A 20,474-nucleotide genomic window follows, 5' to 3' on the forward strand; every position below is an offset into this window, starting at 1 on the left:
TTTTGTGAGCATTTGTTAATGCCAAAAAGACCTTACCGGTTAACTAATTACTGTCCAGGCAACGCAGGAAATGAAATATTAGAGTCCAATTTGAAACATTTCCCTCATGTTGTGCCCTCCCCGCTAACGTCCGCCATTTAAAACTCTTAAATGTTATCGAGAGCCCTGACTGCTCATCCGAAAAAAATGTACAGCTGTGCTAAAGAAAGATGAAAGCTTTAAATGCGGTTTGTTTTATCGAAATCGGAGATACACACATACATACATCACTTTTCCATAGCAACGTTATGACGTCACCACCTACTTTACAATAGACCGATTTTCTTGTTGTAAAGGGAAAATTTTGGAAACGTCTTCCTGGATCTTCGACTGGAGATGTTTTTCTCGAGGTTCGCAAAGTTTGAAAAATTTCGAATGAAGTTTTGAGGTGCTAAAGTTTTACAAAAACAAAGCAGTCTTGAAACGTTATTGAGAAGAAAGGCCCGATCAAATGATACTTTGGTCGTAACTGAATCTTATTACGATGGAATAACCTCGAGTGTAAATCTCAGAGAAATCGTTTCATATGATTTCTTGAAACATCGGCATGAATATGAACTGGAATGAAGTGTTATTTCGCTCTTTTATCGAAAACGGGCCCTACGACTACTAAAACGATGACAAAATAAATATGTAGTTAAATGTCTGATTTTCACAATAATTGAAAAATTCTAAGTTAGCATTACGTTGCTATGGTAACTTTGATTTCGATAAAACGTACCTCATCTGAAGCTTTTAGCTTTCTCTAGTACAGCTGAATTGATCGATTTTCAGTTGAATTATTTATGGTTGCATACATGTTTCTCAAAGCTGAAAGGTATCGTCAATCAAAAATTCGATCGAGCCACCTTACTTCAGGATAAAATATCTTTTTGATTTATTTATAAACCACAAACTAACCAAACATATATTACTTCACAACGCAGTTATCATGATATTTAAGTTTACTATTAATATTCAACACGAAAAGCAACGATTCAAAAAACTAAAACCACATAAGGAAAAATATTTCAGATAATTAGGTATTTACACAAGCATAGCTTTTCTCATATGATCACTGAAATGTTGTACGCTACATGCCTCACTCTGGCCCTGTGCCCACTTAGGGCCTTGGCCATAAGTCAAGTCACATGTCTCACTGCTAAATTTGTCCTGTCATGTCCAGCAGGTGGGCTTTCAACTTGGCTTGAATTTCTTCAGTAAACGAAGACAACACTGATACGAGAAGTTTTACCACAATGAGCTGCAGTTGATTCCTTAGGATGTTTTTCTCGTTTACCATTTTGCTTTCGTTTAGAAGACTTTTCTCGTGCGTGTCGCTTTTCATGGGCCTTGCAGTGATGTGATTGGACAAAGCGTCGATTACAAAGCTTGCATGCATACGGCCTCTCTCCTGTATGTATTCGCTCATGTCTCTTGCACGCTCCAGAACCCGCAAAGCACTTGTTGCAATGCTTGCATGCATAAGGCTTCTCACCGGTATGTGTTCGTTCGTGACTCTTGCATTGTGATGAGGTGATAAAGCGCTTTTTACAATGACTACACGTATACGGCTTCTCTCCTGTATGTGTTCGTTCGTGTATCCTATAAGTTGATGAATCCCCAAAGGACTTTTTACAATGGTTGCAAGTATACGGCTTCTCTCCTGTATGTGTTCGTTCATGTGTTTTGCATTGTGCTGAATCCCTAAAGAACTTGTTGCAATGCCTGCATTTATACGGCTTTACTCCTGTATGTGTTTGTTCGTGTGATTTGCAATTTCCTAATTGACTAAAGGACTTATTACAATACTTGCATTGATACGGCTTCACTCCTGTATGTGTTCGTTCATGATACCTGCAGTTTGATGAATGAGTAAAGCACTTATTACAATGCTTGCATTGATAAGGCTTCACTCCTGTATGTATTCGTTCATGCTCCTTGCAATGAGCTGATCGAACAAAGCGCTTACCGCAGTGCTTGCATCCGTACTGTTTTATTCCACTGTGTCTTTGTTCGTGTCGCTTACAGGTCCCTGAATCGATAAAGCACTTTTGACAATGCTTGCATGCATACGGCTTTTCTCCTGTGTGTCGTCGCTCATGCGTTTTGCAAGTTGATGATAGTCTAAAGTGCTTATCGCAGTACTTGCAAGCGTACTGCTTTATTCCAGTATGTGTCTGTTCATGCCGCTTGAGAAGGTAAAAGAATCTGAAGACCCGGTCACAATGCTTGCACTCATGCACTTTATGTCGAGTAGCATTTCTTCCTTCGTTAACAGGCATCGTTTTGGTAGCACGGTGACCTTTGTTGCTTTTTTGTTTGTCCTAAAGAGAGAACAATAGGAACAAGCATTAGATAAGTCCTTAGTTGATGTTTTTAACTTTATTTCAAATGCTTGGCTTATGTCCGTAACTTTGGGAGTTCGGGGTACTGTACTGTCTAGTCTCAACACACTAGAAACCAGTGAAAAAATCCTTTTGTTTGGAGAGTACAGGCGAGTGAGGGTGGTGGTAGAAGATGGACAGCCGTTTAACTGACTTAGGTTAGGGCTATTTAATAAAGTCACAAAAATGTCTAGTACATCATTCTTTCAATATTAAGAATCAAGTATACACCTTATTCATAAATGGCAGAACGCGCAAAAGAGTTTGGGTCGAGTAGATGAAAACGAGACGAGTGCGGCTTCACTTCGAACCAAAACAAAGAAAAGTATGGCGAATTGAAGTAGTATTTGTTAATTATTGAAATACCTCGTCGGTTAGAATGCGATTCTTGGATTTTGATGACTGCTATTGGAATTCCAGGTTTGTTTAACATCTGCAGATATGGCCCTATGGTTTCGAAGTTAACACAAAAAGTGGAAAATTGTTGGCGGGAAACAATATCAGTCTTCTCAGTCTCTTCACTGCCTACTCGTGTACAACTGTAATCCAAACCTCTTTCAATTTCGTTATAATGGAAGACCCTAGAAGCTTGCAGGAAGGCAGAGGAAAGAAACACGATATAGAAAAGACTATGGAGGTTTTAAAAAAATCAACACGTCTCTTGACACGGTAAGCAAAAATCGCGATTATAAGACACGAGGTTTTCGTTAGTATGTTACCTTTAAAAGCATTAATAAGCTAAAATGTTGTTTACAACGATTGATCATTTTTTAGACGTTACTTGTAACAAATCCTTAAATTATAGAATAAGTAAAGCTAAGGAAAATGGAAATAGGGTATAAAGAGCGAGCTTTCAAATTACAACCTTTTCAAATTGAAATAAATTTTACAGTAAGATTCTTGCAATTTTAAACATTTCGTTACGATGTTTGCTGAATTTGAGCACTTCTTTGATGCCAAATTGTCTTTTTTGTCCATATATACTGATCCATATGTGATTCTTAAATTGTATATACATTTGAATGCTTTGGTTCGAATGCAGTAGTTTGTAGGTGAAATTTTTGTAAAACGATAGACTGAACTGAAATATTTTTAGCCTGTCTGCGTAGTCGCTTGTCGCACAGTGTTGGCGATTTTTTTTACCTTCCATATCCAGGGACGTGCAAAATCGCTATAGTCTGTATAATCTCTATATCCTCTGCCTTTTTGCCAGCTTCCAAAGTCTTCCGGCATTAAAACGAAACTACAGTAGTACGGATAACAACTGTACACAAGAAGGCAGTGAAGAGGTTGAGAAGATCGATGTGGTTTTCCGACGAAATTTTTCCATGATTTGTGCTGACTTCGCATCTAGACGATCATATGTGCTGCTGTCAAACCAGGGATTTCAATAGCAGTTATAAACAGCCAAGAACCACTTTCTAGCTGACGAGATATTTCAAGAATTAACAACTACTAATTCAATGCGCCATACTTTTCTTTGTTTTGGTTTGAAGTGAAGCCGCACTCGCCTCATTTTCATGTACTCGACCCAAACTCTTACGCGCGTTCCGCCATTTTAGTTGTATACTGAGATACATTTGTTTACGATGGTGTTGCTGTTACAGCGAGGTACATTACTACAAGAATCAAAGATCTCTTCGAGATATCGACTTTTTTGCATGAAGTTAGTATGAGTAGAAGGTTTATGCTGGGTATTGTTGTTCGAACATATCATGGAAGAATTCAAACGTCTTTCAGTTCAAGCATTTTTTTTATTATTTTCGCGGAGGAAATGCTGTATTTGTCAGTCGCGACGGCTGGGCGCTTTGCGACTCATATACTCTGGCTTGGTTTAAAATGGTAAACTTTGACGTTTGCCTTTAATCGAAATAGTTGTTTCCTTTCGAGTTAGAAAGATTTCTACTCGGCTTAATGCAGGGTTCCCGATGAAGGTTACGCACGACAGAGTTACCTTTTGTCTCGTCACGCAATCTTAACCCCACATTGAGAAGTAAATTTTTGGATATTACCAAAAGCCGCTTCTCCTCGCGTTATTCTTTACCTTAGGGCTACACATGCCATTTCTAACGACTACATTTCCAGTAAAACAGTTGCTGTTTTTTTTTCTAATGGCGATGCATTAAAGTGCTAATGACATCAAAAATTCAACCCCACTTTTATTTCTTTTCCCTACTCTTTGATGTATGTTGAGTTAAAAAATTATATTAAAAACAACAACAAACCGTTTCTTCGCGCTTTTATTTCGCTCGAAAAATCATTCCCTTTTGGCGACAAAAGAAAACATGGCGCCCGAGGCTGTGACGTCATCGGGTGGACTCGCGCGAAAAAGCGGGTTTCTTTGAAAGAAAATAGTGCGTGTGTTCCTTGTCGATCGATCAAGGAACAATGTCTGATCTCGAAGAATCTCCGTCTCCAAGATCGACAAGCAGCTCGAGTGACGAGGAAGGATCACAGGAGCACTTAGATGAAGTCGTAGCAGCTGGTGGGCAAATAGATCCATACATAGACGACCCAGCAGCAGATGAAGATGGCGCCGGTTCTTCGGAAGACGAGGATGGGTTAAGTCCATCAACTCTAGAAGCTCGTTACGAACAAGAAGTTCCAGCGTCTACCTGGTAATTTATATTTCTATTTTGACGTAGAAATATTTCGTAGATAGTTATACAAGTCTGGCTGTTAGTCAGCTTTCCTCGGTTTAGCAATGTCCTCCAGAAATTGGATTTGAATAAAGCAATTATTTTCTCGCTTCATTTTCATTCATCTTTCATCGGTGTTTGACAGGTGTACTTGTGACCGTTGTAATGTTGAGCTGCTGGCGAGTGCTCGAGAATATCGGTGTTGTAGAGAGGTGCTTCAAGCCGTTGGCAAACTTACCTTTGAAGGGATTGAAGCCAAATGCGTAACCGACCATCCTGATTTTGCCGCTCTAACGAACGCTGCAGTTCTGCAGAATGTTGGACCTCTTCTTCGCGGAAAGACAGGGAGGCGGTACAAGAACCTTCCACCGGTTCCCAGAATGCCAAAAATGAGTGAGTGCTTCAGTGTGTTTTAGTCACTTACTAAAAGTTTATTATGGACGGACTTTTGGTGCAAATTAGTTCTTATCGAGTTATTCCTTCAAGATATTACGTGACCGGTCAACAACAACAATCTTTGTCTGCGGTGCCCAAAACGTTATACAAGTTGCAAAACTGCAGGAGCAGTTAGTTTATTAAATCTTTGTTTATTCTCGAACAGGTCATCACAAGAGCACTGAAGGGCAGATTTCTGACGACTACTTTGGTTAGTTTTTCAAACCAGAGAAGTCGATAAATTTCAAAACCAAAATAAAATATACCGCAATTAGAATGCTCTGTTTTCGTTTCAATTATTCAATAATTAGGCAAACTTTATCCTATAATGCTATTATTCGTTTTTGTTTATAGCCTCAAGGGTTTTTTTTGTCAATTTTCCACTTGGATATCAAACAGACTGAATGAATTAGGCGACAGCTAGAAGCCCCGTTTTATACATTTGACGCATTGCATGTAATCTTCTCCCTTAATTAATCCCTTCCAACTTCAAAACAAATCAAAGATGTTCTCAGTTATTGTATTTTGTTTGGTTTTATTGGTAGGAAGTATTAAAAATAACCGATAGATAAGAAAATATAATAAGGAAACAACATCGTGCAGACCCCTGAGTAAACACCCACTTGAAGAATCCTGCTAGTGGATTCACTTATAAGAGAAAAACATTCACGCTGTTCAATATTTTAATTTACACTTTTATCATACAGGTTCTACAGAGCAGTTGCTTATCGATGGTTAATACGTTGGATTTTTGGGTACCTTGGCTGGGATAATTCAAGACCTCTTCCCGCCTGTATCTACGAGAACATTAGACGGAGGTGGCCAACTAGCAGAACAACAGGATACGTTCCTTCTGAGAGTCGGTGAATGGTTCCTTTAGGAGCCCCTCCCTCAAGTGTTCAAGTGTCAAGTGTTCGAGTTTGCTCTCTGGAGTACAATACGGCTCCTTTAGGAGCCACCAGAATCATGAAAGTTTTGATCAATTCAGATTAAAGTCCTAATCTCCTTGTAAACCACTCTACAGTTGGGTATTACAACTGAATCAATACCTTATGGAGGCCCAAATCACAAAAGAAATGCCTTCGTGGTTGCTTGATATTTACCTCTTTCTGAATGGAGATTAACTTGAATTTGAAACAAAAATGTTTTTAGGAATGAAATGAACCTGATTCAAAGTTTAGGGGAGATACAATTTATGAACAAAGTAGTTTTAAATAAGAGACACCAATTGGATAAATACAGTAACAAGCATAGCATCATGACTAATACACTCCAGGTTATTAAAGATCATTTGTGAACTGAATTTTAGCTACTATACAAACAAAAGATATCCCCCACAATAAACCATTTTTTGTCAAAAGTGCAATTAATCAAACCTGCCCTTGCACTCATTTAATTTGCAGATGAATGAATGTTGTATTTGTTTCACATTAGACTACATGAGGTATGACCCCCAGGGGGGGGGGGTCCTTCCTTTAATGGCCTATACAGGGAGGCACCGTCCAAAAGTGGTACCTTTGTCAGGCTTCAGGTATATTAAAGGGTAGGGATTTCACAAGTTAATGTATACAAAAGGGTATGGAAATCCGTCATTAAGGTTTTTGAAAGGGCCTCAAATTAAAATATTTCAAACAGATGCAATTTATGGCTGTATTTTTTCAGTTTATTAAGCGCTACTTGAAAATGACAAGAGAAACCCATGTTTTAAGTCTAAACCATGACTTTCAGGTATATGAAAGGGATACCTTTTTTCATCAAAAGGGGTACATTTTCTGGCAAAATGGTATATAAGAGGGTAAGTGGTAAGAGCTCAGGGTGGAGCCTCCTCATCTAAAACTTTTTTGGTCAACCCACCCCTTTTCCCTGTGCACATAAGTTTGACAAAACCAAGGAAATAATTGTTAACCAATCAGTTACAGGCACTACATCCCGGCACTACATCAATCCAGGCCTGAAAGTTTCAACATTTTTGTTGTTTTGCAAATGTTATACATTTTGACACCCATGTCTGTTCAACATTTTTGTTGAAAAAAAAAACAACAAATATTTGTTGTTTCGATACATGTCATGTTTGACATGTTTCCAAACATATGTACAACAAAACCTGTTGTATCGAAAAGGGTGCTACAATTTCTACATTGGTGAATCAACAATAAGTTTTTGTTAGACAATGTTGAAACATTTTGCCAGGTTCAATGTTTTTACAGACACCTCAGTAAGGTAATAAGTTTTTGGCGGTTGAGATAATATACTGCATTCCAAGAATATCCAGGAAAGAGGAATGAGTGATAGATTATGAACTGGCATAAGTTTCACATGTGTGAGGAAAACTTCAATAATTATTATGAGGGAGGGTGGGGTGAAATGTTTCTTGACCTATGCTGACTTAGCATTTTAACTAAGTAGAGGAGCACTTGTGCCCCTTTCTTGGCTGGTCACATTTTGAACAGGTTTGTGCTTTTCTCTTTTTTGCAGTTGCAGTAAGACTCTTGGATGCAAGTTCAGCTTTCAATTTCTGCTGTTCCACAGCTGAAAAAAAAGAAAACACTCAGGCCTTATTAATTGTCACTTTGCAATTAACGAAAATTCCCACACCTACATACTGTATACAAAAGTTAAAGTGGCTATGCCATGGGGATTTCGTAGATGTTTGGTCTTATCTGTTCTCACTTTATTTTAATTTAGTGGTGGGCAACTTTACAATTTCATCTTTACAAATCTAAAGAAAGATATATTCAAGCAGTTTCAGTGCTCTTATATAGCATAATTAAATGATAGACCATTTTTGTAGGCTTTCTAGGACACAAATATAAATTTTGGCTGTTCAAAACTCTGGAAAATCTGAGACAGAGGCCCTTTAAGAATAAGTGCAGTGTTTTTTTTTCTATGTGATTTGATTGATTGATAGATTGAAAGAATTGATTAATTGATCAGTTTGATTGATTGATTGAATGAATGATTGATGGATTGGTTAATTCATTTACTCATATTCTCTTTTTCAAGCTGTATTTTGCAACCTTTAATCCCTTACTAGTTGCAAAAAATTCAAACTGTATTCCAGACATGCTACTTCAACAATGACAGTAAGCCGCAAGGACAGTAAGTGCAAAAACAATTAAAATAAGCTGATACCACTAGACTCACTAGGCTGTAAGCAATTCTTTATAAGTTAGCAGTTAATTGTGTCAGCTAATAAATGCGGGTAATAAATGCTGAAAGTATAAATAGGACAATGAAAGATTCAATAATATTTACGAGTGTAACCTTTGTGAGGTCTGTAGTTTGTGCAATGTCATTCAGTTTTTGTATGGACTTTTGATTGTAGTTTGCACATCACAAACAGACTTCAAATATCAAGAGGATATGAAAATATAATAGCGTACCTCCAGTTTTCACACCACCCCCTCCTCACAAATAGTGTGAAATAATAAAAATCTGAAATCCGAATCAAACACACACCTCCCTTATCACCCCTCCCAGCCTGCCAAACACACTCCCCTAATTTCTGATTGTTACTGTAGTAAGAAAGAAAATGATTTCACACCTGTAGTTCAAAATTAACAAGTTTTTCTACTTTCTTCAAAGCCCGCCAAATCGGTATCTTCTAAATTCTCTTCATCATCACTCGGGTTCAGCTCCTCCTGATCTTGATAGTCTGTGAGGTCTGAAATTATGTCAGAAAACAAAGAAAAACATTAGTTTCATTCTTTCCTTCATACGAAATCCTCAATAATATTTGAACATGAAAAGCTCTAAACAAGTTCGATAATAAACATCAACCTGTGTGCATTATTCACTTAATAAATATATTTTATTGAGAAATTACTTACATGTAGACTACAATAATAATTATATACCGGTATATAATAAAGTGTAATAATATAATAATAATGTAATAACAATGGCACCGGCTCATAATATAAATTAATATCTTGTTTTATTTTTATATTTTTTGCCTGTATATAATTTTCATACATCTGGAACACGATTATGCCATACATTTAATGTCAACACAACCCCTTTTCGACAATTATGGTGAATTTAGGCGAAAGTGAAAATTTAGCTTCAATTCCTCGCAGAAATTAATTCGGTTGGGTTTCCGATGAAATACATGGTACAGAATCTGTTGTAAGAAATAATCTTAAATAAAAGTAAGGCATTAAGAAAGCTAAGACTGCAAAAGAGACCGATGAAAATAAGTCCGCGTTTTTTCCCCGATCGAACATGTCGAAATATTTGCAATCTGCCGTCTTCTTTCACAACAACTTTGAAGGCAATTAAACACACTGATTAAAATATTGATACCCATACACCTTCCTCACAGTTATTCAAAAAATTAAGTCTGAGGACTGCAAAGTTTCTGATTCAAGATGTTTTTCCTGTCGCATTTTCGAAGGAAAAGGATTAACTATTTAAGCTTGCATGTACTGTAGTCGGCTTTCGCTCAAATTATGAAAGCATGCAATTATACCGACAACACAACATTAGCGGATAAATCTGCCGGGAACAAAAAATAATTGCAAAAAAAAATCACCTTCGCCATTCACTAAAAGATGTCATAAAGTGGTACAGAAAATTAAAAACTACCTGAATTGCCACTGAGGTTTTCTTCGAGTCTTAGGCCCATAGGTTTACCCGATCGGTTCTCTTCGTCTTCACCTTCGGCTTGGATGAGCATTATATGTTCTTCATGCCTGGATAATGCTTCTCGAATAATCTAACAGAAAAAAAGAAGCGGTTAAATGTCAGTAAAACAACAAGGTGATTCGTTGTACATGTACAAAAACAAACAACGATGTCGTACAGGCGAACAAACCAGAAATGGCGTACATGTACACATGCACTTACCCGTCTTCGTTCCTCTCAGGTAGGTTTCAAAACACACAGTGCTATCTATGATGGGCACTGCCCCAGCTTTAAGACGACCAAAAACTTTGGTCCCTGGTGTTACTCCAGGCGTGTAAAAAGCTTTGGTTTGAAGTGATGAAAGTGAACTGAACACAAAACAGAGGACGCGAAGGAGCAATCCCCAAATCCTGGCCGATGTGTGCCGATGCCTTTTCACAAATCTTGTCCTTGGAAGTGTTTCTTGTTATCACATCCTTCGGAAATTTGTGTAAAGATATGTTTGGATTTTGGTAAGCTCGATTCTTGCAGCTGACTCCGTTTGACAATCCCGCAACACAATACTTTCCTCCTTTTCGTACCTCCTGCGGGTGTTTTTCTTGGCTGTCCGCCATTTCTGATAGAAACGAGTCCACCCGATGACGTCACAAGCTAAAACAATGCGCGATTAAAATGTCGCCCATTTTGGAGCTGAATTAGCCAATTTTGGGAGATTTTAAGGGTCAATAATTTTAAAACGATTTATTTTCTGGCCAAAATATTTTTCCCCTATGATGACAACGTCAAGAACTGTCTTTTAAGTAGCTCTATTCCATTTTTGTTTTTTGATGTCATTAGCACTTTAACTTCTGAACAGAAGCAAAAACTTTTAGTGTTTACTGCTTCCACCGGAAGTAATTTCACAACAGGCTACAAAAAAACTTGTAAATATCACTTCTCACCTGCATTGAATGTTGCAATTCTAAATTGTGCAACTCAGCAGAAATAATCAATTGTCACGAAATGAGTTCCCTTTGGTTTACTATTAGCAACGTTTTAGTGTGTGAAAGACTTGTGTCAGTACAAATTTGCGTTGTTAATCGTTTTAGGTTAAATTAATATTAGCGCCTAAAGACTTGTACCAGTACAAATTGCGTTCTTAGTCGTTTTAAACTCGCTGCCTTCGAGCGCTGAACCCCTCACATTCTTTATTGGTTATGTCACGTAAGATTTGGGCTACTCACGTTTTTAATTGATATATAACGTTTGTAAATTTGACAAGTCACGTTTTTTCTACAAGAACGGAAGTGCTGAAGCACAACTATAGAGTGACACTTTACAAGTCACGCGCTTTGATCACCCACAACGGAAAGTATTCCCTTGAGAAATTAAAGTTTTAGTGTGTGAAAGAATTGTACCAGTACAAATTTGCGTTGTTAATCGTTTTAGGTTAAATTAATATTAGCGCCTAAAGACTTGTACCAGTACAAATTGCGTTCTTAATCGTTTTAAACTTCGCTGCCTTCGAGCGCTGAACCCCTCACATTCTTAATTGGTTATGTCACGTAAGATTTGGGCTACTCACGTTTTTAATTGTTATATAACGTTTGCAAATTTGACAAGTCACGTTTTTTCTACAAGAACGGAAGTGCTGAAGCACAACTATAGTGTTTACAAGTCACGCGCTTTGATCACATACAGCGGAAAGTATTCCCTTGAGAAATTAAAACAGTCCCTTGAGAGTTAACAAGAATGTGGTTCCAGATTACCCAACTTAACCGCTGTTCTCCTTCCTTTTGCTTGTAAACAAGCAAAAAAGTCGAAAAGATGGTTTTGTATGCCTACCATTCCAAATTAAGGGAAAACAATTACTGTAAAAAGAATGCTAGGTATTTAATAGTACAGTTATTTTTTTGCATGTCTTTGCAGACCATTTTCCCTGCAAAGTCTTTAGGTACTAGCTATCCAATTTAAAATGGAGCTGGCTAACTCTTGTATGATAAATTATTTTGAAAAGGGTCAGTTTCCCTTTGAGTGACACATTCCTAATCTTCAAAGGTCTCCTGTTTGGTCCGTGTAATAGTAAGTTTTAGGGAGAAATGGAAAGGAAGCTCATGATTGCATTCCATATAGAAGTCATAACAAGAACACACTGTTCACTATGTTGTACAACTCCTTAATTTTCAAGACTGAAATTTTCTCTTTTTAACTATTAGTGTAAGTAGTAATTTTATATGGCAAGGAAGAGGACACAACCATTGAAGGCCAATCCAAAGCTAACAAAAAAGCAAATTTCAACTGGACTTTTCAAATGTAAAGTAATTACTTATCCTAAACCTGAGGATATATTTTTGAATAACATTTAAAATTTGAGTGAAAGCTACAGGACAACTTGGATTAATATTAATCCGCGGGTTATAATAATAATAGATTATAATAGGATTATTATAATCCAGTAATAGATTAATATAATCCAGTAATAGATTATTATAATCCTGTAATAGATTATTATAATCAAGTAATAGACTAAGGCACGGCAAAATTTGGAAGGATTAGATTATTATTATTATTATAATCCGGATTAATATTAATCTTTATTATAATCCCGATAACATTTTGTGAATGTTCGGACTGCAGACTATCTGACAGATATGTAATGACATGCTATGACAAACACATTGCAGACATACAACACAGGACTGACAGGACATAAGTCACTAATCCGTCACATGACGATCACTTTTGCATAGAGCAGTTTTCAATTGAGTGTCGTAAAACCAAAACCAAAGTAATTACTCTGTCCAATCACAAAGGACACAGACAATCCAGTGAACCAAACAAAACTCCAAGCAAATACATGAAGCCGGCACGAAGCGCGAGAAAACGTGCGCGAGCGAGTCACGATTGGTTTTGGTTTTAGTTCTGATTGGCTGAGAAAGTGGCGCGAGATTTTTAAGCCAATCACTAAGGGAAGCAATGCAAAACCAAAGCAAACGCAATTAACTTTCGACACTCAAGTGAAAACCGCTCTATGCTAAAGCTAGATAGACGATGTTGTTAGAAGTAAAAGAAAAGGATCAAGCGCCTCTGGGTCAGCGAATCCGTGCCGTGGGCATGTTCTTTTACAAAAAGGGAGACCTGACTACCGGGAATCGTTACCAGCTGCGAAGAAATAGCGACAATCCCAAAGACACCAACTGTTTCGAGGTTCGAAGTCAGCATAATTATAACAATGGCAACTATTAACAAGAATTTCTCCCGTCTCTTGGCACCTTTGGTTGATTAAAATGTTATCTGGGAACTGACAAACAAACAAACAAAAATGGATCCAAACTGAAACTGAGCTTAAGCAACAAAAACTTACTAAACATCTTCCACAATCACTTAACACATATTAACGGGTCCGAGAATGTTCTGTCTTTACTCTTCTTTGTAAAGTGCTAATTATTTTCCAGTTGGTTAACATTGCCACTGGTGCTATCATCCCCTGTTGTTGCGTTTGCCGCCCCATCATTTTGTCGCTTATTCTTAAACCACGTATGGATGTTATTTACTGTGATTTCCTCTCGATGCTCCCTTTTAATCAACAGTCGTATATAAGCCCATCCGCTTATAAGCCCACACTAAGCCCCTTACGAAGTTGTATGAGCACAGGGCTAAAAACAACCGGAATTTTACGCTATCAATAAAGATTGCAAAAATCGACTTTTAAGTAACAACAAGTTTTGTTCACAAACTACTTCAAGCACAAGAAGGGAAATCCGTCGTGATTGGAATAGAATATTGTATTCATTTGAACTGCCAAGTGTAAAATAGGCTGTTACATCAATCGAAAGATACGTCAAATTGCAAACAGTTACTGTTTTCGGCAGACGCACTTATTAAAAAATATCTTTATATTTTAACGATCACATATCTGTTATATTAAGATGCCAAGCAAAAGGGTCCAAGAATGCATAAGATATTGACAAGGCCGCCTTAGATCGTTAAATAATGTCAATCATCGGAATCTTTGGACTAGGATTGAGCTGTTGAGATTTGTTATTAAGATTAATATTAATCCGATTAATATTAATCTTATATAAGATTAATATTAATCCTAATGGATTAAGGCACGGCTCAAACCTATTACTGGATTATAATAATCTATTACTGGATTATAATAATCATCAAGATTAATATTAATCAGATTAATATTGATCCGAGTTGTCCTGTGACTAGATGTGGATATAAAGGCGATTTGATTTGAAGATTTGAAACATGGTTCTGATCAATGTGTGGCGGTCATCACCGTACAGTACACATACCAAGCTCAAGATCTTTCAGTGTCCTGTCTACACTTTTGTGTGGGTCAGAATGTTGGTGAATGTAAGTCAGTGATCTGGGGAAGCTGTCAACCTTCCACACCAAAAGTCTGCGAAAAATATTTCGCATCTTCTGGTGTCAGACCATTTCCAACAAGGATCTGCTTTTGCAGTGCAAACCAGAGGACATGGGTACTATTAGGAAAATGAATCCATCACAAAGACAGCACTATACTGGACACCTGAAGGCAGGCGCAAGCGTGGCAAGCCCAAGAGTACATGGTGACACCATGTAAATAATACATGTTACATTAATAAATAATATTAATAACAACAACAACAACAACAACAATAATAATAATAATAATAATAATAATAATAATAATAATAATAACAATAATTATAATAATAATACCTTTATTTGGGTGTGTAAAAAGAGTTTTACAAATCTGAGAGCCAGTGAGCCAGAAAGCCATGCGAGCCACAGTGTAAGCCATGCCAGCCATGTGAGCCATACAAGCCACTCAAGGCTGCATTTTACATTGGTTACACCACACTGACAGGGAAATCCAACTTTTTTAAGTTTATATACAGTGTTGCCCATCCCACATTTCGTTCATTATTTTATTTTATTTATTTATTCCATTCCAAAATTACAAAGATAAATATAAAGCAAAACAAATAGAAGAAGAGAATTGGAAATAAAAATATAGCAAGCTAATTGGATGCCCTTGATTAAAATAACAAAAATAATTTAGGAAAAAAAATATTTATTTGTTGCCCTATCCATATTCAAATTATTCCTATGTTGCCCTATCTAACAAAAGAAAGCTAACTGTAAGCAATCCATTGTAACTAACCGCAAGCAAAACAAAGTGGAGCTAACTGCAAGCAAACCTGACTGAGGCTAACGGCAAACAGGGGTCAAACTTACTGCAAGTACACTGAAGTGGAGCTAACAGTAAGCAAACTGGGAAACCCATGCCAAAATTCCAACTTGAGAGTCCAATTTGAAATACAACCTCGAAAATCGAACTCAAAATCCAAGACCAATAATTATTGGAGAAAGAGGTTTGCAAAGCAAAGTAAGCTTGTATTTTTATAATTTTATAAGTCATGGTTTGCACAGCTCGCATGGCTCACTTGGCTCACATGGCTCGCTGCCTCGCAGATTATGAACACCCGTGTAAATTTAACACCCCTACTAAATAGCAGGAAGGATAGATGCATTCATGCAAAGTAAGATATATCTTTGCAAACATATTTATGACTTCTGAACTACAATGTAGATAACACACATTAAAGGGCAGTGTCAAACATTGAGCCTCATAACCTTGTTTGAAAATATTTTTTGAGAAATGTGTCTGTCTGGCCCATATTTAAATACCATTATGGTATTATCACAAATAGACAGTATAACATAAATTTATTATATATAATAAGGGAATAAAATGACTTTTTGAGGGAATATTGTTTATTTGCGCCCGCGTAGTGTCATCGGATGATGAACTAAGAACCAATCAGCTGCAGGGCCGTTAAATCATTAACAGCCCGCTAGGAGTCATTTGCGGCCCGCAAAGCGTGTGTTTTCAATAGGGCAGTTTTCAATTTGGCCGTGTGTATTGATAATAATAATGATCGATACTGACCTTACTTGAAGAGTCTGAATTGGATGGCTGATACTCTTCCCCACTGCTGTCATCCTAGACAAATTATGTAAATTAACAATCAATCAATCAAACATGTTTGTCAAACTGTTGAGCAACGAATCACTGTAATGCAGTAATATGTTTTATTTGAGATAACTTACATTCTCTTCATCCTCAGTATATTGTTCTGCAAATTCACTAGCATGTGAGCGCAGACGCATGTGTCTGTGTTCGCCAGCCTAAAGGGGAAAAGGGACTCTAAATTAGTGACAAGCCAATTACAAGTAGTTTCTGCAATACCGCAGTGACTTGTTGAAAAGAGACTCTAAATTAGTGACTAGCCAATTACAAGTAGTTTCTGCAATACCGCGGTGACTTGTTGAAAAGAGACTCTAAATTAGTGACTAGCCAATTACAAGTAGTTTCTGCAATACCGTGGTGACTTGTTGAAAAGGCAAAGCAAACCCTGGATCCCAAATTTACTTTAACACCTTTTTCCATCATCTTCAAATTGAGTGGGTTTGTCTGTGTATGCGTGTTTTGTATTTTTTCTTTTGTTGTTTTCCAACACCTAAATCTTGTAAAACAACATAACCTAGTTGGATGTAGTAGATTGGAAATGTAGCGTAAGTTGTGTTAAGTAGTGTAATTTTATTAAGTAAACTATATTGTAATGTAGTGTTTTGTGTTTCAAATAAAGTGCATCAAAAAAAAAAACTTACAGAAACTTTACTCTTTTTATCCTTAGTATGTGAGCGCAGATGCATGTGTCTGTGTTCACCAGCCTAAGAGAAAACAAAACTCTTAATTAGTGACAGGTCAATTGGGGGCGGGGCAGGGAGGGGTTAGAATACAAGCTCAGTATGAAAAAGAAATATTCTGGCAATGTTTTATACTAAAGAGTTGACATAAACATAAACATCACATTCATTCTGGACATCGTTGCTAATTAAGACACTAAGTGTCTTAAACAAGTCTTGTTTATCTCGAAAATACTTACATTTAATTCATCCATGTCTTCATTAAGGCATTCAACAGACATTTTGCTACCTTTGCCAAAAAATAAGGAACATATTAAAATAGAGCAAATATTCAACAATATTAATCCTAGAGATTTGATACCAGTAACAAGAAATGTGACATGATAAAATTTCAGAAAAGAATATCATTATGATAGGCATATTTACTTAGACCTTTTACCTGCTTTCATTGTAGACTGCTCTCAAGTCACGCAATCTTACACAATCTTCCATGTGCATTTGGATTTCAATCCTTTGTTACAGTTATTTCAAAAACTGAGCTTCACTGTTTAATGTCAAACCATCCCTTAAATTACTCTTTAATATCAATCCATAATTACATTTGCAATCAGTGAACTAACTTTCTTTTTTATTGGGCAGAGCGAGTATTTTAAACCTACAATTTCTCAATGGTTTATAGCTCTGAAGGTATTTTTATGACAGGCGATAACTACATCTTTTTGAGCAATCGCGCAAACCACATTAATTTTATAGTACATAAAGTGTATATAGTGCACAAGAAAATTGTAATCTTTGAAGGAGAAGAACTAGTCAAAAGTCATTCTTTCGGGCTATTCTATCTCACTGTTTTAGAATTTATTAGTATATGTGACCCTCCACGGGAAAACAGGGACAAAGGTGATAGCACGCTCACAACACGCTTCCACTCTAAAACAATAGATTTTGATTTTAGCACGCTTAAAGCGTGTTCTGAAACTTGCCTCATTAGTAAAGCCTTTGTTTTACAGGACACACTAAACACAATAAAGCGTGCGTAGCCGAACAAAAAAGCGTGTCAAGCACACTAGGTGTGCTCGCCCGCATGCCTAGTGTGTTGTGCTGACCTAGTGTGTTCAGCACAACACACTAGGCGTGCGAGCGAGCACAAAAAGCGTGTCCAGTCTACTTTATAAAGAAAGATCGTGTTGTTCTTAACCTACCATTCCTTCGCGAAAACGAAAATACGAGGAAACAACTTGTGTTGAAAGGGGTTATGTTACGAATTTCAATTCTCGAGAAAACATCCAAGAAAGCTTTGCACCGTGTATAGTTCAGCAAAAGCTGCAATTCCAGTTCCTGAGGATTCCAATTCTTTTGTTCAGTCTTTTATAGCTTTTCGCTATGTTTTAATTAGTCAGCGACGCCATTTTTGTATCGCGGCTAAAAGATTCAATTCCAGTATTTCGCGGCTTTTCTCTTGTACGATAGGAAAAAAACTTAAAAAACTTTTAAGAGAATCAAAAGAGCAACTGAGCCATGTTATCCACAGCGCGCGCGTATTGAAGGAAGCCCGCGCTAAACTGGATTTCCACTGACGCGTTTTTTTACCTGCGTTTAGGTGCGTGAAAAAATTAAGAGACAAGGTATGAACGACTTGAATACTATTTACGCAAGTCGTTCATACATTGTCTCTAAATTTTTCATGTACGTAAACACATGTAAAAAATTTCTCGTCAGTGGAAATCCAGCTTAAGTTGAAAACCAGTCGTTTTGCCTAAGAGTCGTTTCGCTTTGACCAGTTCGCTAACGTCACTAAGTTTAATGTCAACTGCAGTATATTGTGTTGACGTCTAACAAGCTTTTTAAATTCACACTTGTGTTCCAATAACAGGGAGTGAAAACCCTGAATACTGTTCGGTATTGAAGCCTGAGCAAATTAAGAGAGATCACTAAGAAGTTGAAACTTAATGAGCATTTGTAAATGAGTCTTTCTTTGTTTCTTCCAGACAAAGTTTAAGTAAGTTAAAGGTATATTTTTTACGCTCATTTTCATAGTTCATTTGATCATAACACTGACGGTTAGTTTGGTTCGGAAACGGCCGGGAAACGGTAGATAATAGCTTTAATTTTTGCGTTTTTTCCTCGTTTGCGTAAGTTTGCCAAACATAATCTGTACTGAATGACTGTCGTTTCAGTCATAACCCTAGCGTGTTCTCGAGTGTTCAAGCGTGTTAAATCGTACGCTAAGCGTGACTTCGAGTCGCACGCTAAGCGTGACTTTGAGTCGCATGCTAAGCGTGTCTTCGACTCGCACGCTAAGCGTGTCTTCGAGTCGCACGCTAAGCGTGACTTCGAGCACACTTATCAAAACAAAAGGTTTAGCGTGCAAAACAAGGCTTGCATGTCCTGCATTGCTGTAGTGATTAAATATGTGCATATCTGTGTCACAAGACACGCTAAGCGTGCTGTGTTAGCGTGTTGTGAGCGTGCTATCACCTTTGTCACTGTTTTCCCGTGGAGGGTCACACATACTAAAACAACTATGATTCACCGAAGTGGAGGTGGCTAGTGGTGGATATTTACTTCGCTGCTTCGCCGCGTGGAAAATATCCACCACTGGCCACCTCCACGTCAGTGAATAGTTGTTAAGTGTCGAAAAAATCAACATTTTATATAAGCTTGTATAAAATACCCAAGCTTGAAAAATGCCTCAACTACAAAGGGCCATTCCATTTAATATCTGCACCCCCTCCCCCCCCCTCCCCTATTGAGGGTATTTGGTCTCAACCCCCTCGGAAATTTGAAGACCTCTTTCAGATTGCAAGAAGAACTTAGCCAAAGCATAAAGTTTCAGTGTTTTCCGGGTCACACAGACCGGCGACTGACTTGTATTCGTATTTAGTGAGAGGTAAATCGGTCTCCCTATGCTTAAATGGAGCAACTGCAGAATACCCTGCAAATGAGATTCACCGCGTCGGAACTCTTTGAAGAACGAGGCAGGAAACAATACGAACAGCAACTATTTTTATAACTTATTCAATAAGATGAATCTCATTTGCCAGGTATTCTGCAGTTTAGCCCTTCAAACTTAAGCCAATAATAAAAAAGAACATTCTCATAGCCTCGCTTACCTTTTATATATGAAAATATCAGCGACAACGTCTTCGACAACAAATCACATGCTGGCCGCCATGACAGTGATTACACTGGAGCCCAGTCGCCACAGTCCGGCAACTACAGTGGGTGGACGCTGTAACGATTTATAGCTTTTCCAAGGCCGTCCCGGGATGTTGGCAATATTGGTTCAGTGGGATACTGGCGGGAATGCTTGTTAAACGTGGTCTATATAGCTAGAGCGTGCATCAGAGGAGTTTAAATTCATTCGAAATATACAGAAACGAAACCGTGATTCCGATAAACACCATTACATACATACATTTTTCCCTTGGGAGGTACTGCGAGGCTACTCAAATTCTACTCGTCGATTGACATACCGTATTTACTCGAATAAGCGCCGCCCCCGAATAAGCGCCGCCCTCGAATAAGCGCCGCATTTGGGACAAAAAAGTTAATAAGCGCCGCCCCCGAATAAGCGCCGCAGTCCCGATGCGGCGCTTATTTGAAGAATTTCGTTTCACTTAAAACGGCACAACAAAGCAACTCTAAAACAAGCTTGAACATTTCTTTGCATCAAAAG

At 37.6% G+C, this 20,474-nt stretch overlaps 2 protein-coding genes across 2 annotated transcripts; one reads left to right on the forward strand and one right to left on the reverse strand.

Moving 5' to 3' along the window:
• Positions 1-892: 892 nt before the first annotated feature.
• Positions 893-19,974, reverse strand: LOC144638005 (uncharacterized). Its single transcript, XM_078497103.1, has 6 exons — positions 19,909-19,974; positions 17,038-17,087; positions 16,760-16,822; positions 16,199-16,276; positions 16,038-16,091; positions 893-2,345 (listed from the first exon to the last, which is right to left on the reverse strand). The coding sequence occupies exons 2-6, from the start codon at positions 17,077-17,079 to the stop codon at positions 1,236-1,238; spliced, it is 1,347 nt and encodes a 448-aa protein (XP_078353229.1). The 5' UTR covers positions 17,080-17,087; positions 19,909-19,974; the 3' UTR covers positions 893-1,235.
• LOC144638983 (uncharacterized) lies at positions 4,794-6,271 on the forward strand. The gene is made up of 4 exons (XM_078498252.1): positions 4,794-5,023; positions 5,190-5,437; positions 5,646-5,690; positions 6,187-6,271. Exons 1-4 carry the CDS (start codon positions 4,794-4,796, stop codon positions 6,216-6,218), a joined length of 555 nt encoding a protein of 184 aa, XP_078354378.1. The 3' UTR covers positions 6,219-6,271.
• Positions 19,975-20,474: the final 500 nt, after the last annotated feature.

This window comes from Oculina patagonica, chromosome 14 (genome assembly GCF_052425735.1).
Source record: "Oculina patagonica isolate OP01 chromosome 14, crgOcupat, whole genome shotgun sequence".
NCBI classification, from domain to species: Eukaryota; Metazoa; Cnidaria; class Anthozoa; order Scleractinia; family Oculinidae; genus Oculina; species Oculina patagonica.

Bases quoted from the DNA above. Each gene is read 5' to 3' on its own strand.
- LOC144638983 (XM_078498252.1), top strand. From the start codon at position 4,794: ATGTCTGATCTCGAAGAATCTCCGTCTCCAAGATCGACAAGCAGCTCG. The intron at 5,438-5,645 runs GTGAGTGCTTCA...ATTCTCGAACAG, and splicing joins TCCCAGAATGCCAAAAATGA to GTCATCACAAGAGCACTGAA. The intron at 5,691-6,186 runs GTTAGTTTTTCA...TTTATCATACAG, and splicing joins GATTTCTGACGACTACTTTG to GTTCTACAGAGCAGTTGCTT.
- LOC144638005 (XM_078497103.1), bottom strand. From the start codon at position 17,079: ATGTCTGTTGAATGCCTTAATGAAGACATGGATGAATTAAAT. The intron at 16,092-16,198 runs GTAAGTTATCTC...TAATTTGTCTAG, and splicing joins ATACTGAGGATGAAGAGAAT to GATGACAGCAGTGGGGAAGA. The intron at 2,346-16,037 runs GTCAGTATCGAT...TTCTCTCTTTAG, and splicing joins ATTCAGACTCTTCAAGTAAG to GACAAACAAAAAAGCAACAA.